Source organism: Nannobrachium achirus (genome assembly GCF_963921795.1).
Source record: "Nannobrachium achirus genome assembly, chromosome: 16".
NCBI lineage: Eukaryota > Metazoa > Chordata > Actinopteri > Myctophiformes > Myctophidae > Nannobrachium > Nannobrachium achirus.
In genome coordinates this window covers 62,105,625-62,132,134 of record NC_137823.1, presented here as the reverse complement: position 1 = coordinate 62,132,134, position 26,510 = coordinate 62,105,625, and the positions used below count along the sequence as shown (strand labels likewise).

General features: G+C 41.5%; 1 protein-coding gene across 1 annotated transcript in view; it reads left to right on the top strand.

Moving 5' to 3' along the window:
- The window catches only part of ryr3 (ryanodine receptor 3), a gene marked incomplete at both ends in the record, with an annotated part of 321,079 nt that overhangs the window by 35,383 nt on the left and 259,186 nt on the right, over positions 1 to 26,510 (top strand). Inside the window, 5 exon segments of the mRNA XM_080745085.1 lie at positions 9,490 to 9,594; positions 17,939 to 17,953; positions 19,766 to 19,840; positions 21,449 to 21,527; positions 23,473 to 23,585. Coding sequence (XP_080601211.1) covers positions 9,490 to 9,594; positions 17,939 to 17,953; positions 19,766 to 19,840; positions 21,449 to 21,527; positions 23,473 to 23,585 — 387 coding nt within the window.

Sequence of the window (26,510 nt, the reverse complement as noted above, 5' to 3'; positions counted from 1 at the left end):
AAACCACAACCATGCGCATGCCATGCATGCTAATCTTCTTTTATGGGGGTCCCTAGCACAATTCATTTTTTTTAATAGGGGTCTGTGGCCATATACTGTATCAATACACAGATGGTGTCTGCTGTGACGCGTGCAGACAGTAATGATGCAATAGCGGACCTCATGAGTCTAACTGAGCATGTCTGCGTGAAGCTCAGTTTGTGACGCCTCATGGCCAGCTTTAATGTGGGCATGGCTCAGCATGAAACTCTTTCACATGCACATGCACATGCACTATCACATGGCTCAGCATGAGACTCTTTCACATGCACATGCACATGCACTATCACATGGCTCAGCATGAGACTCTTTCACATGCACATGCACATGCACTATCACATGGCTCAGCATGAAACTCTTTCACATGCACATGCACATGCACTATCACATGGCTCAGCATGAGACTCTTTCACATGCACATGCACATGCACTATCGCAGACACTGAAAAGCTGTGTCAGTAGTGGCGTTTCCATAAAGCCGTTTTTTGTGCATTTCCATAAATCTTTTTATGGAAACAAAATTCGAATAAACTTTCATTTTTTGCAAAAACATTTATGCGCTTGGAGGAGGTGGATTTTGGGGCTTAATCGAAAAAACGAAATGCGCAAAAGGGAAATTGAAACAATAAGCGAATAGGTTTTCAATTAAAATACATTGAACTTGCATGATATCGATTTGGCTGAAGGGAGCTACTAACTTGTTGTTGGCGCCGTGTTACCTTGCATCGGAGATCGGATGTTTATTTTACAGCGCTGTTGTGTGCACTGTGCAGTGCAAGCCTCGTCCGTCAAATCACCCAAGTAAATCCTGGCTCACTTCGTCGACACATGTCGTGTTGCATGCCAAAAGTGGCCGATCTACAAGCTCACAGCACCTCTCATCTGCAACGCGTTGTGAGCTTGCAGATCGGCCACCTTCCAGACACAGAGGTGTCCCAAGAATTGCATTTCAACAGTGGATGGAAACTAAATTAGCTTTTTCTTTTTTCGAATTTCTGACAATTCGCTTCCTATTTTCGAAAAAGCTTTATGGAAACGCAACTAGTGTTACTTCTTTGAGAACTCCCTCGTTTGTAGTCTCTGAAAGTCACTGAAGGAATGCCCACATATCACTCAGATACTATATTCATGTACATATATTTTGTTTAAAGGTGCTTTTTTTTCAAACTGAACAGCAAACGGACGCCTAGAAGACAATAGTGATTATAATGAAGGATGATATCGTAATTACCAGCACCGATTACACGGTTACCTCTGTGTCGCCATCTTGTTTGTGTCTCTTCTCAAACGGGCAATTACAATGTACGGTCATTAGATGCACAATGCAATTAAATTAGGAGCTGTCTCACATTTGTCAAAATTAATTGTCCCGAGGACACTTCATCAAACTTGGCTGAGCCTCAGTCAATAGTTTAATTCCTTTGTTTGTTCCCGTGGCCCACAGTGTCTACATTCTGTCCCTCTCTGAACCCCAGTGGGATACGCTTTCCACTCAAATAATTTGGTTGAATTAGAAAATAAATCGTGACCTTCAGTTCTCCATCACTGATTTATCCAATTGTGTCTAAAAGAAAGAAAGAAAAAAAACATTGCTATACTTGCTATACAGTACTAGACATAAGCTCACAACAGCTTGTGAGCTTGTAGTTCAGATATTAGCACTTTCTTTTTACATTTCTTTTTACATTTTTCTAAACTTTTTGCCTTTTATAACATTCCCAAAATACGCCCAAAATAGGCCAGTGATGAGGTTAAATTAGTTCAGGATCATATTTGGCATGTTAATATCAGCATATCCTTGTGTTGCAAATACAACACTATTCATTTAGTTATGCACAACCCATTCCGTGTTGTTTCAATTCATCTTCGTTACACTATAGGTTTGCTGTTACACCCTCAGATGTGTGACGTAATTTTACACAAGTGCATGTAGGAGATTAGAACAAATAGCACCGTCGTGGGCTGTTGGCATGGCTATTACTGTAAGCCTCACACATCTAAGCCTAGCTATCCTGTGTGCAAGCATGAAAACCAGCTTTTTTCACAGTCTGCAAACTCGGTTAGAGACGCCGTGCCAGATGCTGCTACTGCGAAGATTGGTACAGTGGCCTTTTTACGTGCCATGCATATGGAGTAAAGCTCAAGTGAATTAGATCAGTGGTGTGCCAAGCACACAGTGTGCCGTGAGACAGGTCCAGGTTTGAAGACATTTTTTCTTTTCATTTACTATTACCGGTAGTACTTATTGTGTGCAGACTGTGCCCAATACAGAGGCATATTCTATAACCTAAATAATGGATTTTAGTCAATGTCATTCTGGGGTCCCTATTTTGGGTATGTCATTATAGACGAACATTTGTTTATTTGATTTTATTAGCTTTTTAAATGTGTATCTCTTTTCACAATGTTTTGTAGCTTGTAAATCGACTAATACAAAATAGTTATACATTTACAGAGTGACGAGTAATAACATGTGTTATAGATGCCATTTTGCATGGATATGAATACAGGTGTGTCTTCAGATTTTGACTTGCCCATTGGTACTGTACCTTGCATGGGCACAAAACTGAATCACAGCATACTTTTGAAAAAGATTGAAAGTAAAATATCAGCTTGGCACAAAGTGCATCTGCCGTCCATGCCTGCTCTGATGACAGTTTGTACTTGGCTATCCTACTTAATTAAAGAATATAAAAGGTGAGTGTTAAAATGTTTTCATTTACTTCTTTCTATTGTTTTAGAGATTCTTATTTCAGTGGTTGGGGGCATGCGTACGAGTGGCTACGAGTAAATATGTCATTTTACAAAGAATAAACCCATTCCCAAGATACAACACAACCTTTCATGGTTGGATGTGACTTATGGGGGCTAGAAGTGTGTTACTGTAAATAACAATAAAGAAACTGCTGGCTTATTGTGTCTAAAAAGACATATTTAGCCACTTGTACGCATGCCCCACATTTTAGCACGGTGAATGCGATAAAACAATAGAACGAAGCAAATGAAAACATTTTAACACTCACTTTTTCTTTTCTCTAATTACAATCTAAAATATGAACCCTTGTTGTAAAAAAGTTGTCCTTTAACTCTCCCCACGCTTTGAACGTTCACGTTCGCCCGATTTCGCAAGACCTCTCCGCCAATACGGCGCTCGTTCGGTTCGTTCGTCTGATGACTGTAAGCTGATGAGGGGTCGCGCGGCCGTCTACTGTAAACACATTTTCCGCGGTGATGGTGTAAAAAATCCATTATGCGTTAACATCAACGGAGAACAATTCACTTCCTTGTTGATTTCCTCTGGCTGTAAGGCTCTGTGGCCAGTGACTGGTCTTCTTCTTCTTCAACACATAACAGGCAAATTCACATTCATTCTCGCATGACGCCGCCCTCTGCTGCCTGGCAGACCAAAGTGCACTATTGCACAACCTAAAAAAATAAAAAAAATAAATGTCTGTCTGTCTGTCTGTCTATCTACTATAACGTCGCAAAGGTAAGCCGCTTTTTGATGGCACCAGACCCAATAAATAAATAAATAATCTGGCAGTAGGAGAGTTAAGGTGCAAAAACTACGCTGAAACTAAATGTAGTTTCATGTTTCCCTCTGTGTCGCCAACTTGCCATCTTGTTGTTTGTTTCTCTTCTCAAACAGTTACAATGTATGGTCATTTGATGCACAATGCAATTACATTTTCTGTCTTGCATTTTACCAAATGAATTGTTCCAAGGTCACTTCATCACACTTGGCTCAGACAATAAAGTTTAATTGGTTGCTTCCTTGGTCCATGATGTTTCCCCTAGCTAGCCTACAGTGTAGCAGCTACACTCTGTCCCCTGTGGGATAAGCTATACACCCTAATAATTTGGATGAATTAGAAGAAAATGTACTCCCTTGGCCTTCTGGCAGCATGCACAAGAAATGTGATGCATATTGTGATTGAAATATATATTTCTATGTTGTGAGATTAGGACACACCGACAAGGGAAAAAAACGTAATCTTTGGCCCTTTAAAATACAGACGGGCAATTATTTGTTAACCCATTTGTAGCCGATCCCGAGAATACTCGTGAAAAATACTCAAGTACTCGGAGTCCCGATCCCGAGTATACTCGCGCTATATACTGTATATACAGTTAAGCTGGCAATCTTACCGTACGGTCCGTTGGAAAGTGCCGGCACGATTGGACTCGCCGATTCATCATCATCGCGGATCCACGTGCACAAAATAGTGATCCCTTAACATGGTAGCCGACGGTCTATGTCATCTTTAATGTCCATTTTCTCCAAAAAACACTTTTGTAGCCAAGGATGGCATTAGATTCTCGCCATTATAACACAAGCTGAAAGGCAACGATCGGCCATTACAGCAACCGCATGGGATGATGATCGCTTCCGGTGAATGACGTCATGACGTCAAACAGGAAATGTTTGCGCAATTGACTTCTGGTCTTCAAAATAAGAGACTGGCCGCGGACGGAGCAGGCGAACGGCACGCTGGACATTTAACCCGTTCATGTCTGGAGCACAAAATGAGTTAATAAACATCTACACTAGAGACCTGGAAATGACTATCCGCTATGGTAACAAAAATAGAAAGTTGAGTACTTTACGTAGCGTTTATTGTAACAAACGTTTCATTTGCAACAGTTGAGCCCAGCTCAACAAGACTCAGACTGACTCAAGGACAAGGACTCACTAGACTCATTAAAATTATAAGACGTACTAATTTTCCAAATCCGCTATTACAGCAAATGTATTGCATATGCCAGACATAAATAACTGGTCTCCTTTGAATTTTGCTTATGAGCGTTTCCTGGGCTGTCACTCAGCCGTTGAGGAGGAGCCCAAAAACTGCTGCAGTTTCGTTGTGTGCCCAATGAAATTTACATAATGTGCTTGATACTGACACTACTGCTGCTACTAATAATTGTAATTAATTGTATTAATCATAATAATCACGATTAGTAGCAGCCATTAAGAAAATGACATGCTGAATTGAATCAAATTCCTATTTTTTAGCGATTGGTGAGCTGTTCCTCACAACTTTTTGTGATTCTGTTATATTAGATAAGCTCAAATAAATGTTGTGTCTAAGGCACTCATCGATCTTCTACAGTATGACAAGCGGAACACGACCTCGTCTTATACGTAATACAGGGAACCTAGAAATAGAAAAATGTTGCTTGAAGAATCGTACCCAATTTAAATCCCAATTAGTGCCTCCAGTTCCCTGAAGTACATAAAAAAAATCAATTTTAAAGGTTGCAGCAACCACCATTAAAAAAACAGCAGGAAATCGACATTTAACCTCCTCCAGAAGAAGTATTTTTAGGAGTGGGAGTTGAAGAGAGACAGAGATTTATTTGCATCTTTGTATTTCACTAGCAACAACAACCTACAACTCTCTCGCAGGAAATGTAACATCCTCACCCTATAAGGGTGCCTGGGTAACGTAAACCTACCCATAGGGAGAACATCATATGCATGTCAACATGGGCGAGATCGCAGTGAATTATTACTGTTTAAAAGTTAAAACCCATTTAGAACTGGCACACATTATTGTGTATCATTATGTTATGCTTTAACTATTCGAAAAATAGCAGATATACAAGCTCACTGCATGGCACCGAGTGCCGCGCTGCGAGCTTGTAGATCTGCTATTTTTGAAAAATCGTGAAAATTAGAATTTTGACCCGATTCCATAAGTGTATTTTGAATCCTTCTAAGGTTTTTTGAAAAACCTATGTTTCTATATGTCAGCAATCTAGCTAGACCTCGTCAAAGAAAATGTCCTTTTCACTCAACTGGAGCTCAGTTAGTCTGTTCTTGAGAGACTACTATGTCAGTGGTTCTCAAACATTTTCACGTGAAGGACCCCCAAAATGATATTTATTTGGCCACGGAGTCGGACCCGCATCTCAAAATATCTAGTTCCAGAGACCACCCAGAAGCAAAATTTGAATTACAAACGTTCGCTTTGAAAGATTTGCACACATTTTCACGACTTTTTCAAAAATAGCAGATCTACAAGCTCACAGCCGCGCTGTGAGCTTGTATATCTGCTATTTTTCACTGGTTAAAGCATTCAATAATTCTAGGCCTAAATGGGTTAAATCTGCTAATCGTCCAGCAGGTGAGCGGCCACCGCATGATGATGATGATTTGCGTTGAATAATTCATGAGAGGTGTAAATGGTACAGCAGGTTGCAGGTCATGGTTTGTAGGCTTTAAGGTCGTACAACAACACAACAACAGGCAGGCTACGATACGGTGTGTTTGTGTTGAGTCGTGATGACGGGGCCTCGCTGCAATCAAGCTGAAATGCCAGCTCCGTTGACCTCAGCTCAGGTGTCGGCACGATGTGTCCTGCCACACTGCCTCATTAAAAGCTGTGAAAGCTGCCGTTATCTCCTGAATTTCTGCTTCTTCTGCCCCTTAAGCCTGATTCATAGAGTACTGATTCATAGAGTAGTGATTCATAGAGTACTTGCAGTAGTCGCACGCTGGTGTCTCGCACAGAATACAGCCAATCTACAGGCTCACGACAATTTACAGTTTAGGCATTTAGCAGACGCTTTTAATCCAAAGTGACTTACAATAAGCAGGTAATACATCAATATAATAAGCAAGATAATATGTCAGTACATCAACAACAATATAACAAGGCATAGGAATATCAATCTAGAAAAAGAATAGCATAGGTAGTAGACCACGCACCTAATCAATAAAAAAACTTTTCTAAAACCTAAAAATGCTATCTAGCTTCATTTATGGTCATTGAGGGAAGCGGAGTGTTACAGTAATGCTATGGGTTTAGGTGGAGTCTGAAGAGGTGAGTGTTCTGTTCAGTTCAAAGCTAGGTAGTGAGTCTGTAGTTCTAATTGCGACAGGGAGTTTATTCCACAGTTTGGGGGCCAGGAGGGCAAATTGTCTAGGTTCACGTTGTGAACCTGTGGATTGGTTATTTTCGGTGCAAGATACGACATGCAAGTCAAGTATAAATCGGGCTTTAATTGCATTTGGGGCTTTTATCTGGGGTGGAATGTGCCTGCTGCTCTGATCTGTTCGTAAACCTCTGGAAGCTGATGTTAATACTCTTCATCTTTCAAAACGTTTTGGGGAAGAAAAGAATAAATAAATCACAAAAAATGTATAAAAAAATAAAATAAAAAATACATATCAAAAAGCAACAGTTGATCAGAAGAGAGTCAGATCAGTGAATAAAGGGCCTGGTTGGTGGTGCAGCAGCAGCAGCAGCTTCACTTTGACTCTGGTCTGAAACAGCCAACACTCTCCTTATTTTTTTACACACAGGAAATCAAATTATCAAAATGGACAACAGAGAATAATTATAATGTGATAAAACATTCAAGATTATACAGTAGGTGCAAGCTCGGAGATCCACAACACACGCACGCACGCACGCACGCACACACGCACACGCACACGCACACACACACACACGTACACCCACAGTGGTGGTCAGTCAGAGGGATCCCATGGATGCTTGTTGAGTTACAGACAGTGTGCCATCCCCATTATCACCCAGCGGCCACCACCCCTCTGCTCACATTACAGCGGTTACCACAGGCATCAGGGGTCACCTCACTGTTACTGGCTAGCAGCTACTTAAACCTCCCCTCGGCCCCCCGGCCCATGTTATGTTAAGATAAGACCCCCAGTTCTGTATAAACATTTGTACACAATTACACATGTGTACACATTTTTGAGGTAAGCAACAATGGGTACTGTAAGTTTGGTATATCTGTAGATTCTATCCTGTTAGTTAAAGTCGTTGTCTCTAAGTTATTTAGAAGATAAGTATAGATGGAAATATGAGAGTGCATTTTAAGATCTTAGGTTTAGTGGTAAAATGAACATGCACAATATTTTTGTTTGTTAATGTGATGTTATTTATAAGTGGTGAAAGATCAACAGTGCCATCTACAGTAGCACTTAAGAAGCAAAGTAAATGTTTTCTCTAGTATAAATGAACTATTATGAGGACTGATCCTCAGTCACTTTCTGAAACTACATTACATTAGTCATTAGTATCTTACATTAGTCTTTTTTCTGATTCCATTTCCCTTCACTATGCATAAAGTTAGGTACGCAATTTCACATCCTTAATTCATTATCTGCCTCAATGAATTCAGAACTGGAGAATAAAAAAGAACAGCTGTACAATGACTATGAATGAGATGAGATTATTTTATTAATTTAATGTACTTTTCATACTGCATATTCATTTATTGTATTATTTTATGTCGCTATGTTATCCTATCTTTTAATTGTATTTAATTTTATTTGTATGATTATTTTGTACTATGCTGTTAACTTAGGTGAGATTACTTTATAAACCCAACTGGGTTTTTTAAATCTCACCTGCACAACCCAAGTCAATATAATTTGTTTCAAATGTGTTGTTCTTTTAAAATGTAGTATATCTGGCCTGGCAACCACTTACAGTACTGTAGACTGACCTGTACAGTATGAACTATTAATACTGTAGATATAAATATAGGCATTTTAAGTACCATGTACAGTACAAACTATCAGCAGTAATGGACATACATCTATCAAACAATGGTTGATGCACAGACTTGTAGTTATGATGTCGGGCTCATATACTGTATGTACAATGACAGCCAGCTACACAGTGAGAATATGGATAAATAGGTCCAGGTGCATACCACATACAGTAGGCTCAGTATAGCCTGACAGTGTGTTGCTGGATTGATTCCCGAGCCCGACTACCTTTGCTGTGTGTCACTCCCCAAATCTCTCCACATTTCCTGTCAGTCTACTGTCCTATTAGTCTTGCGTAGCCAGACAACTATTCCACAATCTCTGAATGCTATATAGAGTCTGGAACGGCAGCTCCCGAACGGCGGGTATCGGAAGTAGCCACTGCTGCACGGAAGTTGGCGGAACTGTAGTCCCACTGAAAACATAACAGAAGCACACTCGCACAGACAGAGTCATTCGGGCGGCATATTCTTGTTATGGGTGTCTAGTTTAAGACAATATTTGAAAACATCATGGAGGTAACACTAACAGCAACCGAGAAAGACAAAATAATGCCTCAAAAAATATTGAAAGGAGACATGTACGCTTCCAGTAGGACTTGTTATTGCTACTGCACCAAGGGAGCGGTTGCGTCACATCCGCTCTATCTCGCACTCATCGTTTCTATTTCCGTGCCCCAGACTGTATGCCGGGAGCATTTGCAAATTGCGTTAGGCCTACTGTCCTATCAATAAAGGCATGAAAGCCAAAAAACATAACATCATCATTACATCATAATATGTGTCAACTAAAATGTAATTATTGTGACAGCCCAGCTTATACTGTAGATATATCTCATGTCTCTTACACCACATATAACGGCTCTCTAATCCCTTCCTCCCCACTGTACCCCCTCTCCCTGTCTCTCTCTCTCTGTCCTGCAGTATGTCCCTCCAGACCTGTGTATCTGTAGCTTTGTTCTGGAGCAGTCCCTGTCGGTGCGCGCCCTGCAGGAGATGCTGGCCAAAACTGTGGAGGCCGGCGAAGGGGTGAGTGTTGTTTTCACACACACACACACACCCAGTCTTACAACGGTGCACTGCTACAAAATGACCATGCCATATAAGGGAGAAGGAGAGTATTGTATGGAGTAACTCTTCTGATAGGTTCCTTCCTGAGAGCATAAAGTAAAATGTATAGAGTTTGTAACATTTTGATTCAGTTACCCGTTAATTGATGTGACGATACCGCAAGGTACCGTATGTATAATGTGCACTCCGCAGCAAGGTACCGTATGTATAATGTGCACTCTGCAGCAAGGTACCGTATGTATAATGTGCACTCTGCAGCAAGGTACCGTATGTATAATGTGCACTCTGCAGCAAGGTACCGTATGTATAATGTGCACTCTGCAGCAAGGTACCGTATGTATAATGTGCACTCTGCAGCAAGGTACCGTATGTATAATGTGCACTCCGCAGCAGGAGTTGATCTTGAAGAAGCGGTCTTTATTCAGAGAGCGGTTCCGATCAATTTGTAACGTCACAAGTTAGATCAAGCAATCTGATAAGACTTGGCAACCCATTCAGTGACCACGATGCCTTGGATGCTGATTGAATTCAGTGCAGAAGCTACATACATTCTGTTCTCTCTCGCTGTGTCACTCACTCCCCAGCCCAGTTTGCATGCTATAAGCACAGCAGGTCAGTGGTTTTATGAACAGACCGGTGCCGCGGGGGTTTTCCACCGCAGCAGCTGATAGATGCCCTGTTCGATGTTGCGTGCAAATCACGTCCACGTGTCTCTCAATCCCATTAGTCCGGCCGTGAGATCCAGAGAGTGCTTTGAAGTTGTGGAATGAGAGAGAGAGGAGAGAAATTAAGAGAACACAAAGAGAAGCCTTCTCTCGTCAAAATGAGCCATTGTCCACAGCATTGCTTGTGTTTTTGACGTTTATTTATGTAATCTCTGGTCCTACAGGATCCACTTGGTCTGTCTTGATGCTGAGAAGCATTCTTTATCGATGGTGTGATGTTCTGCAAGGCTGACCACTGGAATCTTAGGATGAGAGATTGTGAACGACTCAGTAAAATCCTTAGTGTTGATTTATCTCACAAAATGAACATTGCGTTATACATGTGTGGACTCTCAGAGTTGCATATGGATAATTGAACACCAAGGATTTCACTGCACAGTGGCTTTGGTACGGATAGAGCCGTTAGCAGCAGTTCCAACCACTTCACATTCTCGCTGCATTGCTGGTGTGCTTCTACACCCTCAGCAAGATTAATTGTGTAGGATATCCTGCAGCACTAATGCAGAATAAATGCTGCAGCAGCTGTACACTTGGCAGACTTCTTGTGCTTTGTCATTTCATTAATGAATACTGTACTTCTTGATCCCGTCCACAGAGACACGGGCCCTGCTGTTGTGATTGGCTTGGGTGACAGATTTGTTTTGTGTTTTGAGCAACTTCGTTGGCTGGCCTCTGTTTTGGCTGGGCCGCACGATGCTGGCCCGGAATACAAACAGTCTGGTACACACAACACAGTCAAATCCTCAGTGTTTCTTTTAACACTGAGGGTGTAAAACTAGACCCATAGGGGCCAAGATTTTGTGGTTTATATAGGGCCAGGCTAATTAATCCTATTCCTTTCCTAACACCCCCACTCCCTCCATCCACAATAAAAGTCCATTTCTCATCTCATCTCAAGACACTGTAATCGACTGCCATGCATCCAAATAACACTCTTTTCCATTTGTATTTGTGTTACTAGAATGTGGACCTTGAGCAATGGGTAGGTCCATCGGTTCATTCATTCCTTATGTCATCATGTGTGCATGTCCCTCCTACTGACCCCTCTAGACCGCTGACCGCCTCACTTTCACTCAAAAGTGTTCCGTGTTGTTCTTGTAACCCCGCAAGACTCTTGCCTCTCTTACAGTCCTCACTTTCACTTCAAAGTGTTACATGTTGTCATGTGTTTGCCTTCCTAGACACACTACACTCACTAGTACATGTCTCACACTGTATTGTCAGGAGAGATTTAGCTAGTACCTCATTTTCTACACAGTGAAGTCTGGGGTGTAACCCGTTTTTGTTTACAGGGGGTGAAAGTCATATCGATGGCCAAAACACAAAACCTCCTATCTGAAAAAAATCACTTTTTTGGGAAAATGAAAAAGAAAATGTGTGTTCAACATCTCAATAATGCCTCCCCCTGGCCAGCCGGGGCGATTGATGGAGGGGAAAGGAACTGGTTGGAATAACGTGTTCCTTCCACGTGCTACGTCCTTCCCAGGGAAATCCCCCCTGTCAGGTGAAAAGAAACAACTTGGACTACCCATGCATTGAAGGAAGCATGAGGTCAGTCCGTTGTCTCCCCAGGCGCGGCAGAGGGAGAGCAGAGCCCAGGATTACATAGGCAATTGGCACTGGGTGAAAAAATGGGTTACAAAATCGTGGGATAAAAAAGAAAAAAATAAATATCTACTATTTCTAGTCACATGACATTTTTGGCAAAATGAGGGGCAGAACGATCTTCCAGACAGACTGACCATGTGCAGCATAGCCTGTTGTCCTCATTTCAAGTGTAATCCAAAAATCATGACATTTGCAGATAGGAGGTTTTGCGTTTTGGCCATCAATATGTAAAAATGTTTAGTGTTGGATTCTCTTCAGTAAATGCGTTTTCAGGTCAAAATGCCAATGTTATCCAGTCAAGAGAGAAAACTCATACTGTATGGAATAAACAAGTGAAATTGAAAAGAAAAAGTATTAAATAGAGAAAACAAAAAACTGCATGGAACACTATCAAATTGAAGCTGATGAATAATCTTCTTGGCGTTCTCTATCCTGATTGGATAAGATTGGTGTCCTGACCTGAACATGTATTCTCTGTTTACTAAACAGCAGCAGAGAGATGGGTAGACCACTGTTACTGAACAACCCACTCCATAGCAATGATTGGGAACTATCAGAATATAGAGCTATTCATCACTTACAGTATTTGATCAAATAAGTATTGCTTACAACCCTTTAAATGTTACAGTGCAGGCCTTCCAAATATTGATTAAAGACATAAAAGATTATAGCTAACGTTTAGTAGTAGCAACAGTGTACTGTAGCTCCTTGTGTATTTAACATGATGACATCCATAAACCTTTGCAAGCCACCTGGAGGTCTGATTAATATATTAGGGATTCATCATCAGACCATAAGTCAGAGTTGTCTTTTTCTCTCTGCCAGTCTGAGGGACATCAATTAGCAGACAGATACTCTGAACTGTAACTCTCAACTGTAATTTATGGCCATCTGTAAATAGAGGACATTACTCACATGCTTTGCCTTGTCTCTCCCAAAGCAAAACTGTGTGCAACTGTGCAAACATTCCTCAAGTGAAAGTGTTTGGACTCACTCTCGCCTGCTTAAGTCACTAATAAATACATTTTGCCTTTTAATTTAGCAAAATGCAAGCACTAGTTTATAGCTAACAATGTCACGCTAGGGGCAAAAAGTAAGATAAGAACTAAGAACTTTGCAAACAACTCCCAAAAAGTGAATCTTTTTGGAAAACCGTCTTCAATCTAAACAACATACTGAGCCGTCGTACTCGTCGAGAGTTTCTGTCAACCCTGATGGAAGGTATTGAATACTCACGTACTGGTCTGGTTCTGTTGTAGACAACTCATGTTTGGTTGTGCGGTGTCGACTCATGGTCCCTCTTGGTTTGGTTTCTAATATGGATGAATTTCAGGAGTATCACTGTGAGGAAATGTCCTGGAATCAGCCTTGATTCCAGATTGTTTACAAACTGCAGGGAAAAAAAACGGGATTATTCCACTTTCGTTCAACTCGGGCAGCGTATCTTTGCTGTTGGGTGGAATCCTTGTACAGTATGTCCAAAACATTTATTTTATTTTATTTTATTTTATTTTATTTTATTTTATTTTATTTTATTTTATTTTATTTTAAAAGAATTTTAGATCTGCTATTTTCACGTGTTCTCTCCTCTGTGTCATCAGTGCCCACACCCTAGGTGGGGTTGGTGAAAGGGCCTTTCTGTGTGGAGTCTGCATGTTCTCCCTGTGTCTCCTAGGGTAGATACCCTCACAAAAACATGCAGTAAGGTCTTTATAACGCCTCCCCCTGGCCAGCCGGGGCGCCTGATCGAGGGGAAAGAAATTGGTTGGAATAACGTGTTCCTTGACTTCCTTCCGCGCTCTACGTCCATACCAAAAAAATAAAATAAAATAAATAAAAGATCTGCTATTTTCACAACTCATGTGTAATACTCTTGTATGATGAAGTATGGCAGTATTTGACAAAAATGCATCAACCGTTGACATACAGTATGGATATATGAAGCTTTCTTCCTGGCAGCATCGATATGCAACAAAACAAAAACTCTTTTCAGGTGTGCACCAGTGTTTCTTCAACTCTTTTCATTTCAAGGGCTCCCATTTTGATTTAGGCCACACGCCCCCATTTGACTGTGCAGACCCCAATAGTTCTTGTGTAGATCGACTACCCCTTTCCTGACAAATCGTCGGGGAAGGGGTAGCTGGAGCTCGCTGGAGCCCTTCTCACATTGAGAATCACTGTTCTACACCCCCCCCCCCTCCCCTTTGTTTCCCATTCTTTTGAAAAATATGGCACCAGTAGCATTGATTTCACCCTCATATTATGCAGTCTAATTACATGTCATATTCTTTTTGATAGACTGTTATGGAGCAAATATAAAGCCAATGAATCACACTTTCTGTCTCATTATCCGGATGATTTGAAGGACATGGCACACAGCTAATGTGTGCACATACAGTACATGCACACAGGAAACTATATATCAGGCGAGGTACTTAGCAAATGACTCTGGCCTGAACTGCCATCATGTTCCCTGTAGCCGTGAAAAATTGATGACCTAGCAATCTCCCATGCTCAGGCTCCAGTATGTTACACGACATTAGGTGTCGATATGAAATGAGCATTAGAGGTGCATTACATATGAAATGAGCATTAGAGGTGCATTACATATGAAATGAGCATTAGAGGTGCATTACATATGAAATGAGCATTAGAGGTGCATTACATATGAAATGAGCATTAGAGGTGCATTACATATGAAATGAGCATTAGAGGTGCATTACATATGAAATGAGCATTAGAGGTGCATTACACAGCCATTTGTTGGCAGTGGGCACAGTGCTTGAGTCAAAGTGTAGATCCTCCTGGTCAAATGTTAGATTTCACTCAAATAGTGAAAGTTGCTCGAGTATGTACTTTTTTTTTTAACAATATATGTATTGAGTTTTCTTTTTTTTTTTTTTTTACAGAGAACATCACACATATTTTTTACAAACATAAAACAAAAACAAAAACAATCCCGTAACAAAACCACAACACAATATAAAGAAAAACAACACAATTACAAAAAAAAACAATAATAACAATTTACATATTTTCTTTTGACATACAGAGCACACATACCAACAACACCCAGATTCCCATGCCACAAGGCCGTATAATTGGCTGCAGAGGGAAAACGTCTACCCCACTCCCGGTTCCTCCATCAAATGCGAAAGATCGTTGCCCTTGACATAATGAATAAAATTCCCCCATATTTTCTCAAATAACTCTTGTTTGTTTTTGAGAGTGTATGTAATTCTTTCCAAGGGAAGGCACAAAGATAATTCCCTAAACCACTGAGCGATGCTGTCTTTTTCCATGAAAGGGCGATAACCCTTTTGGCTTGTAGGAACCCAAGGTCCAGAAATTTTATCTCGCAATTTTTTATCTTATGGCCAATCGGGTAAAGGCCTAATAGGAAGAGTTTTGGGTCTAGCTCAATATTAATAAGTAGTATCCGTTGTAACTCCTTTCTAACCTCCTCCCAAAACTCCTTTATTTTGGGACATGTCCACAAACAATGGAACAGAGTGCCTTTATCATCGTTACATCTGATACATGTGTCTGGGTCGAGTATGTACTTGAGTTAAGTACTGGAGTTCTTGCTTTTAAAAATACTTACTTATTCAAGTTACAAAGTTCCTTTTCTTTCTAATATCAATGCATTGCTTTATTAAGAAAACTGACGATAATAGTGAAATTGCACATCATGTGTTTTGAGCTGCTATTTTCACTACATTTGAAATGAGGCTTAAGTGGCTAATTCATAATGTACATTTACCCTTCCTAGAAATGTAGTGGACTCAAAAGTACAATATTTGTCTTTGAAATGTGGTGTACTAAAACCACAGATACTCAATTAAAGTACAGATACTCAAACAGAAGTACTGTTCACCACTAGCTTTTATAAAGCCAATTCACTTTGAATTATTCAAAGTGAATTGGTCGCAACCCGCACGGATAAGCCCTATTCACGCCCCGCCCACTCAGCAACTTCCTGGTGCTGACGTCATGCTTTGAAGGGGAAACCCTACTATTAACACAAACTCTGCCATCAAAATACCCCTTTGTACCCCTTCTCTGCCATGCCCGTAGAACCCGTAAATGTAATAAAAATTAATTAAAAAACATTTTTTTATCGAAGCGCAACTAAAATAGGCCGGAACTAATGCTCCGTGATCGGTTTCTACACGGACACATTATTGAGCGGACCACTTTAACATTGGAGTCCCTGAACCGGAAGCGGAAGTCCGTCCTCTATTTTGGCCCAGCTTACTGTCTGAGCTCCGCGGCTTACAGATGGAGAAGTTATTGATCAATTGAAAAAGTTTCAACGGATTTGAGAAGCTGATGGAATACGCGAACACACGAGCAGTGTCCGATCACGCACGATGGGAACTGGACGAGCGCCCACGTTAACAGGTAGGACTTGGAGAAGCCGGCAGTGAAAGACATAGAGAAATTAACGGGCTTTACGGCCGTAAACTACGAATGAGTTAAGCCCATAGAGTTAACACAGAAATCGCAAATTTAATGCAATTGCCGAATAGTAAAGTATAAAATACGGCTAGCATGATCAAGAACACAAGATAGTAAAAGGCACAAAAAAGGTCTAGCGATTTCTGTGTTAACTCTATGGGCTTTTAGCAGGGTTTACCCTTCAAAGCTGACGTCAGCACCAGGAAGTTGCTGAGAAATTTGCTGAGTGGGCGGGGCGTGAATAGGGTCCATTGCGCTCCTCTCCATGCATACGCATACTTTAGAATCTTGCCTTATATCTTGGTATTAGACACACACACACACACACACACACACACACACACACACACACACACACACACACACACACACACACACACACACACACACACACACACACACAGTAGCAAGCAAGCAGTGCATGACACAGTAATATGACAAGGAGAGAGGCGTTGCCATCACACCAAAGGTCACAATTCCTTACCATGATGTGTCAGCACAACAGGAAGCCTGAAATACGGGCTGGACGCCTCGCCCCATAACCCCCCCCCCCCCCCCCCCCCCTCCCCCTCCACCTTGCCATGGCCCCTTCCGCTCTCTCTCTGTGTAGCCTGCCCCCCCCCCACCCCCCCCCTCTCTCTGTGTACCCCTTCCACTCCCAGCTGTTCCTGGATACTCTTCCATCTTTTGATCGAACGTCCGTTTCTTTTTTCGTCCAGCCTTATGCAAGCCAGCTGGGACAGACAGACTCGCTTAATAGATTAGAGAGAGAGGGGGTCAGATTCAGAGGAGAGTTGGGAGTTCCCTTTAGGTCAGCTTAAATGTGACCTGTTACCCACACAAGCAAAGCCCTAACACATGGGGCTCCTGACTGGGCGATAAGGAAGAAGATAACCATACATTTTTACAAAGGAGCAAAACTGGTGTGCAACACTGTAAAACAAAATTTGGGGTCAATTACCACAATAACCCTGATGTAGGGATGGGACGATATGAAAATGTCACATCACGATTATTGTGACAAAAGAAATCGCGATTTACGATATTATCACGATAATCAAAATCCATTATCCTGGGGCGGAACATTTGCCAAAATAGCAGATCTACAAGCTCACAACAACGCGTCACGTTGTGAGCTTATAGATCGGCTATTATTTTTGTCAAAGACATTTGATAGAGAGTGAAAAAAAGACTGTATCAAGTACGTACTGTATAAGTACCTTTTACCAGTTATAGAGGGTTTAAATGGTACCAGATATGCAGCTCAGCAAATAAACGGTGAATTGATCCCAGTGCATGACGGAGGACGATATCACGATAAATTAAATCTCCTCAATACGATTATCGTGAGTGCTTTTTATCACGATAAACGATAATATTGCGTATTGTCCCATCCCTACGCTGGTGTCCCTATTTTGGCAAATTGTCGTAATCATACATGTTATCATGATCATTACAATTGATATTTAAACAACACTCATTATTATCTATTCTCTTAATGCCTCTAGAGGTTGATAAAGAGGGTAAGTAGCGCTTTCTTTTTTGATCGCATCGACTGGGGGAAAAAAACGGTACCAACACCCGTTCTCATCTGACATGTTTTCTTTGAGTGTCTTTCAACCATCTTCCTTGTCCTTGTTTTCTTCTTTACTTTGCTCGTCATGTCCCACATTTCCTCAGCCATGGTACTGCAGCGAAATTGTTCTCGTTTTGTCAGCAGAATGAGAAAGGTGTCTAACAAGTGTGTCACGTGTTTGTTGGTTTGTTTTGACCGTGTGTAGTTTGTATCCGTTCGCTCTCGTCCGTCTCCGCCAGGAATAGAGGATAATAACGTCCTCTATTGTTATACTCTATGTGGTTCTGCTGTTGAGATGGCTCCCGCGTAGTCACAACTACAGGCGAGCCATGCCTAATTTATATGTACGACGGATAGGTGTTGCGTGCTGAAAATAGCTGATTTGCAAGCTCACAATGGGTCGAGGATGCAGCGCGCTGTGGGCTTGTAAAACGGATATTTTCCTACACTGTCGTACAACAAGGTATAAATCAGGCTCTACACTATGGAATAAGTACTGCACAACTACTGACAGAACAGAAGTACTGTAGTGTACAGCATGCTATTTTAGACCATTGAGTTTAAACGTTACATTAGGCAAGAAAGCTTTGTTAATGTATCAAGGACCATACCGGTGTCAATCCATGTCCTTGTCTATTCACAACTTAGGCGATATACTGTATTATAGATAAAAATAAACCATTCTTCTGGTAATGGCTTAATTTTTAGTTTTTGTTTGTTTACATTTTCTCCAAAGTCATTTTCTGCAGAGACTAAAGCGTCATTCCCACCGGGCGCGATAAAGATAACTATAAGGATAATTATCGTTCACATCAGTTATGTCAGCGTTATCGTTGTGGTGTGGACTCTATCATCCACTTGAGTTGAAAACAATCTTTATCTTCCCCCGGTGGGAATGATGCTTCATTGTGGCTGGACCTGTCAAATCAATCCATGCTTTAAAATGCATGAAAATGGGAAGATAATACGTTTTGACAAAAAAGATTACTTGAATTGATTTTGTATATTGGATTACCTACAGTATCTCAAGCCAGTTTCTCAATTCTCTGCAAGTAGATTTTTTATTAAATATATGGAATTCATCCAGTGGCTTCTTTGGAAAACAAACAAATATATGCTTTGGAAAATTGTGGGCAGGATCTTCTAGTGTTGTCTAGTACATGCGAGTCACATTCAATCAACAGTCAAACATGCCAGCCCACCGGTATGGTCCTTTAGAGCAGTGGTTCTCAACCTTTTCACCCGCGACCCCCAAAATAATCATATTTTAACTGGGGACCCCCCCACCCTACGAGCACTAGGAGTTGAGGCATTACATTTTGTATGACACGGTTCTATTGTGAAAATAGCAGATCTACATGCTCACAACGCCTCGCGTTGCGAAGCGTTGTGAGCATGTAGATCGCCTATTTTCACAATTTCTGCCTTTAATATTTGACAATATAGCCAATGTTTAATTTTTCATTTTAGAGCTATTAAAAGGGTCTTAAAAGTCCTTAAATTGACACTAAAGAAATGTGCAGATACCCTCTATACACTTAAACTTTATGTTGGTTTGTTTACTGTTAAGTGAGAAAACAATGTTGCACATTAGGCTAATCATCTGGGGACCGCTCAAAATAATTTGGGGACCCCCCTGGGGGTCCCGACCCACAGGTTGAGAACCACTGCTTTAGAGCACTGATATGAGTCCCATAGATAGAGTCATCCCGTACTGTCTTACCTACCGATGTTGTCTCTCCTCTCTGCTTGGTGGCAGGGGGGCCAGGGGGGCGGACACCGGACCCTCCTCTACGGTCACGCCATCCTACTGCGACACTCCTTCAGCGGCATGGTGAGTCTTTAAACACTTCCATACTAGACACTCCTTCAGCAGCATGGTGAGTCTTTAAACACTTCCATACTAGAGTTTGATGTTATAATGTTGCCAGCAGAACCTGACTATATACTAGGGCATTAACGTAAGTCGACTTCGTTACACAAGTCGACTTCATTACACAAGTCGACCCCCACCAGAGAAAGTCCAAAGTCGAATTTGGAAAAACAAATCCTTTGATTTTTTTCTATCATTATTTTTGCTCCATGTGTACGTCTGTACAGCATTCAAACAGTAGGATTGCTTATTGTCAAGGACGGAATGATCCAATATTACAGTGCTACATTACATTTGGTATAACACGGTTCTATTGTGAAAATAGCAGATCTACATGCTCACAACGCCTCGCGATGGGAGGCGTTGTGAGCATGTTGATCGGCTGTTTTCACAATTTCTGCATCTACAGTATATATTTGACAATTTGGACAATGTTTCATTTGTCATTTTAGAGGTATTAAAAAGTCCTTAAATTGGCACTTTAGAAATGTGAAGATACCCTCTATATACTTAAACTTTATGTTGGTTTGATTACAGTTGAGTGAGAAAATAATGTTGCACACGTTAAGTTAATCGTCTGGGGACTGTGTGTGATGTGATGACGTCATCAAACGATAAAGTCGACTTCAACTCAACTTTTTACTGAGTCTAGTCCACTTGCAAAACTCACAAGTCGTTAATGCCCTGAATATTGTTTAGTTTTGTTTAGTCGTGGTAGTACAGCATTGTTTAACATAGTGGGATTTGAGTGATATGATAGTCTCCTATGAGAAAACATCCCCACATTACTCAGTATCCCATGCACCAGTTAGTGGAATAGTGCTTTATTTCTAGGAATTTGGAACTACCGTCTGGCCTCAAATTTGAATATAACCTCACAAATAAGATCTACTTTAAAAAAAAAAAGGAAAAAAGATCAAAGCCGCTCAGTCAGTGCTGCTGCTGTGCATTTATTTGACTAATCTGACAGAATGATATCAGAATGATATCTTGAAATGAACAGTATTCCAAACAAGGGCTGCAAAAACAAAAAAACACGTTTCAATTAAGTTAGGATCCTTTGGAGAAGTTCCTTTAACTCATTCGTAGTTAACGGCCGAGGAGCCCGACGTTTTTTCTATGTCTTTCACTGCTGGCTTCTCCTACCTGTTAAAGCGGCCGCTAATCCAGTTCCCATCGTGCGTGATCGAACACTGCTATGCATGTGTGTTTGCGTATTCCATCAGCTTCTCAAATCCTTTTATTTTTTTCAATTGATCCATAAATTCTCCGTCTGTAAGCTGCCGTGTTTACACAGAAAGCCAGCGAATAGAGGATAGAGGACGGACAGCCGCTTCCGGTTTACGGTCTCAATGTTAACTGGTCCGCTCAATAATGTGTCCGTGTAGAAACCGATCACGGAGCATTAGTTCCGGCCTATTTTAGTTCCGCCTCGATACATTTTTTTTTAAATTAAAGCTTATTAAATCTTCGGGTTCCTCGGGAATGGCAGGGAAGGGGTACAAAGGGGTATTTTTTTGGCAGAGGATGAGTTAAGCAAACACAGTCTCTATTTTATTTTCCCACCAGTATCTGACCTGTTTGAAGACGTCAAGGTCTCTGACAGACAAGCTGTCATTTGACGTGGGACTGCAGGAGGATTCAATAGGTACGGTATGGATATCTCTGCTTGCCTGGCGTTGCCAGACTCTATCACACCAACAGGGGGTGGTAATGTGCGGACTGATTTATCAGGCTATATCTCTGCATGTTTCAGTTGCTTTTAATTGGTCTCAGTATTACCGTATAGCAGTTTCAAGACTATTCGGAATGACCCTCTTTCTTAAAGTTTGAATGTAGGACTAGCGAGTTCTATTGCACTTTAGGTGGCATTTGAGCTGAAAAAAGACTCAGAGCCATTTATCAAGTAGAAACAATACTTCCCATTAAGACATAATTTTTAGATTTTGTAGCACCCAAAATAGAGGCTCCTGCTTTATGACCTCAAAGGACAATTTTCACGTCTGTAGGTCCACAGACCTGCTCAAAATTGCTAAAGAAAGTATCAGTACCATGAAAGCACAATACACGAATAGATTCTTACAGTATTTAAAGGTAGGGCAAGTGATTTTCTTTGGTTTAAATAAGTGGTAAATTGCTCTATATTGTGATAGTACTCATTGCTATAGTGTGTTTGTTCAGTAACTCTAGTCTCGCGAGGCCAGACTGTTGCCTCCGCGATTTGGGCAAATGCTCCCGGCATACAGCCTGGCAAACGGAAATAGAAACGATGAGTGCGAGATAAAGCGGATGTGACGCAACCGCTCCCTTGGTGCAGTAACAATAACATGTCCTACTGGAAGCGTTAAGTCTCCTTTCAATATTTCTGGGGGCGTTATTTCGTCTTTTTCTGGTGTTGTTGGTGTTACTTCCATGATGTTTTCAAATGTTTTCTAAAACTATACACTCATAACAAGAATAGGCCGCTCGAATTACTTTGTCTGAGCTACTGTGTTTCTGTTATGTTTCCAGTGGGACTACAGTTCAGTGCAACAGTGGCTACTTCCGATACTCGCCGTTCGGGAGCTGCCGTTCCAGACTCTATATAGCATTCGGAGATTGTGGAATGGTTGTCTGGCTGCGCGAGACTAGTAACTCTCCATGACTCTCCAGCTCTATATTTATGCATTTTCAGGTCGGCTCGGGATACCAATATTTTATCTAATCAATCAGGATACAGATTAGTGAAATTGGAAGTGATGACACAAATAAATAAGCGGACAAAATTGGAACTGGGACAGAATGGGTTGATAAATGGGTACTCTCTCCTGATTAGCAGAATGTTGCAACCCGCCTGAAAAATGTATTTTCTTTTCATTAAAAGGCTGGAGGAATGGGGAGACTCCTGTTACTGTACAAACACTCTGTAGCATTGATTACTCTCAGAATAACAGTGCTTTGACCTTCTAACAAATAACCTTTTGTTTTAACCAAAACAATATCACTTACGTTTAATACAAAATAAGAGTGAGCGTTAATGAGAAAGCCATAGGTTACAGGAACGTCAAAGCTTGTCCGTGTGTGCTTACGTGCATGTGTGTGCAGGCACGTGCACACATAGACATCAAAGGGGGCTTTTAAAGTGCCCTCTCTCCAGACCATGAATGCAGTTTTTACTATGGTGAAAGAAATGCAAATGCCTCCTTTCCATGCCATACCTGAAGGCAGCATTCAAGAGAATTGCCTTGTCCAAACACCAAACTCTCCTGAACTTGAATGCCTCATCTTATGTTGAAAGCATTGCCCTCTCTGTGTAGAAATGCATGCCGTTACGCCACATCTCCAGTATTGACTTGATTATGCTTAGTTGAGTATGATATCAAGCTCCGAAAATAGCCGACCTCCAAAGTGTTGTGATCTTGGAGGTCTGCTATTTTCGATATTTTCATCAAAAAGCCCTTGCCTCTCTAACATTCTCTACACGTCCCTGTGTGTGTGTGTGTGTGTGTGTGTGTGTGTGTGTGTGTGTGTCTGTGTGTGTGTGTGTGTGTGTGTGTGTGTGTGTGTGTGTGTGTGTGTGTGTGTGTGTGTGTGTCGCGCGCGCGTGCGTGCAGGAGAGGCGTGTTGGTGGACCATCCATCCTGCTTCTAAACAGAGGTCAGAAGGAGAGAAAGTGCGCATCGGAGATGACCTGATTCTCGTCAGTGTGTCCACAGAGAGATATCTGGTAAGCCAGTCTGTCCTGTAACTCCACTCACTGTTAAACTGTCCTATAGCCAAATGGGACAAGATTTCATGTAAATCACACACATGCATGCAAACAGGCTTACGAATAAATGTCGTGCTTATTGGCATCAACATTTGTTTTAATATTTGCAATACAGCAACTGTCAGTTCCAGTACATACCTCAGCATTCAGACAGAGCTTACTTACTGTAAGGAACCAGTGGTTGGAATCCAATTCGTTTTCTGTTTTTGTTTTGTATGACTGTAATTTCATTATCGTTGCAAAACACGATGCAATCTGTTCCGTATTATCATAAACCTCCCATACACATAGAAGGTGGCAACCGTAGTGTACACTGAAAAAGTTGGATTGCATTGGATAGGTGCTCCGGTGACTCACCGAGTGAGAGTGTATACCACATAAATAAGGCTACTTCCCGTAGCTGACCCCTGTTCTAAACTGTGTCTCCCCTTCAGATGAGAACCGAGGTCTGGCGTTTCAGACATACAATCTGTTGTTGTTTGCATCATGCCTCGGATCATTTCTCATTTCCGACCGTCTGGCTTTACTGTTGGATCTACGCTTTGTTAAATAATTTTCCCTGCTGTTCTCTTTGGGGCTTATTTGCAGTTTTATCTGAGAACAGAATGGCGTTGCTTGGAGATCTTCAGGGGAAATGATTGAAAAGGCCCCAAAAGTGCAAAGAGAAGATGGGTGTTTTGCACAACAGCAAGCCAAATTTACCACTTTGGTTCACTTTGCCTGCCTCAAACATAACTCCTAAAACTTTTATAGGCATCAGACTCTGCCTCTGTCCCGGCCGAACCCCGGAGTGACGAGATAATTCAAGAGTAAACTTCAAAGCCATATCTGTAATGGAAATCTGATTACCAGTGAACCCCTGTTGTTTGCTGCTTCGTTATATATTTATTTTATGCGTGAGATATCTCTCTCTGATGAGCTGACATTAATGTGCTCTTCCCTGTGGAGAAAGTACAGCGACAGCCTTAATTAACTTAACAGTGAAAGAATAGAAAGAATGAGAGGGAGAGAGAGATGACAATAGGGGAAAGAGACGGGGCAGACGGAGAGAGAGAGAGGGGGGTAGAGAGAGAAGAGAGAGAGAGAAAGAGAGAAAGAGAAGATGTGCCAGGCATCGGATAGCAAGAGCAGGGGTGTCGCACCAAATTCTGGGCCCTGGGTACAAGGATTCACTGCGGGGCCCCTTTGCTTTAACTATTGAAAAATAGCAGATATACAAGCTCACAGCGCGGCACCGAGTGCCGCGCTGCGAGCTTGTAGATCTGCTATTTTTTGAAAAATCATGAATATTTCAAATCCTTCTAAGTTAAAAAAAAAAAAAAAAAACTATGTTTCGATGTCAGTGGAGCTCAAACCTTTTCATGTGAAGGACCCCCAAAATGGTATGTATTTGGCCACGGACCCCCATCTCAAAATATTGAGTTCCAGGGACCCTCCCAGAAGCAAAATTTGAGTTACAAATGTTCGCTTAAAAAATACATGTATTCAAAGATTTGCACACATTTTCCACGACTTTTAAAAAATAGCAGATCTACAAGCTCGCAGCGCGGCACTCGGTGCCGCGCTGTGAGCTTGTATATCTGCTATTTTTCAATAGCTAAAGTATAAAATAATAATCAAGGCCCCTCCCAACACCTTGGGCCCTAGTAACTCAGTCCCACTTTCCTACCCCTTGTGACGCCCCGGAGCAAGAGCAGCCTTTGCTTTTGGCGTCTGCTCTTGGAGGCAGATCTGCAATTACCCGGAGAAGCTGGTCCACTGCCAGGCTTTCATCTTCTCTCTCCGATGGGAGATCTTCACCTGATGTGGCCCTCGGAGGTAAACTCTGGACACACAAAAGAAATGGAACGTACCCTGGATTCAGGAGTGGGCAATCGGTACCCCCATTACCTTGTGCAACGATTGTGGTCCATGACGCAGCTTTTTCAAGGTGGCTATTAGTCTGTGTCTCATAGAAATGGACTAAACCGTATCACAGAAGTCTCATGGGCACTTCCGGTGGGATACAATGTAAACCAGTATGTATCTCCATGTATGGAGATCCGTTCTCATACACTTAAAGTAACTGTCGTCACAGACAGAACTTACAAGGCAGTGAGTTACAAGGCCCTTACAAGGAGATACTGTATACATGTGTGTCATGTTTGCACCGCTCACTGGTGACATTTTTTAGATTTTGCCTGAGGGTCCCTATTCCTGGCCTGCCCTGTATTGAGGAACATTTGAAGACAATTGCAGATCTACAAGCTTACAACTTTTGGCTAACAGGTTTGGTGTAGAGCAGGGGTGGGCAACTTTGATGATGGTGAGGGCCACTATATTTCCACCTTCCCTCCAGAGGGCCACATTTGTCATTCTAGTATTGCATACAATAGAAGCAAAAATAGCAGATCTACAAGCTCAAAACGCATCGCTCTGCGATGCGTTTTGAGCTTGTAGATCGGCTATTTTTGCTTCTTTTGAATTGGAATCCTGAATTATGTTTTGTTATTTCTTAATTGGAATCCTGAAATGTAACATTTTGATTTAATTTCAAACGTATTTAGTTATAGACTCATGTTAACTTTATGAACCTAAATACAAATACATTGGACATAAAATGCATTTTAATACTACTAGTCATTAAGCTACTAGTACTAATATAGACTGACAGAATTAAAGCAGGTCATGTTTGGAATTGTAACAGCTGAAATCAATAATGTATCAGCATTCTGTTACTAACCTGAGGGCCGCATTAAGTGAAGGTGGGGGCCGCATGTGGCCCCCGGGCCGCCAGTTGCCCATGTATGGTGTAGAGGGAGGGGGCCAAGGATTCAGCCAAATGTGTGGATATGGCCCACAGGATGTCAGGTTGACATCGATACCAAATAGGCATTTGTGGAC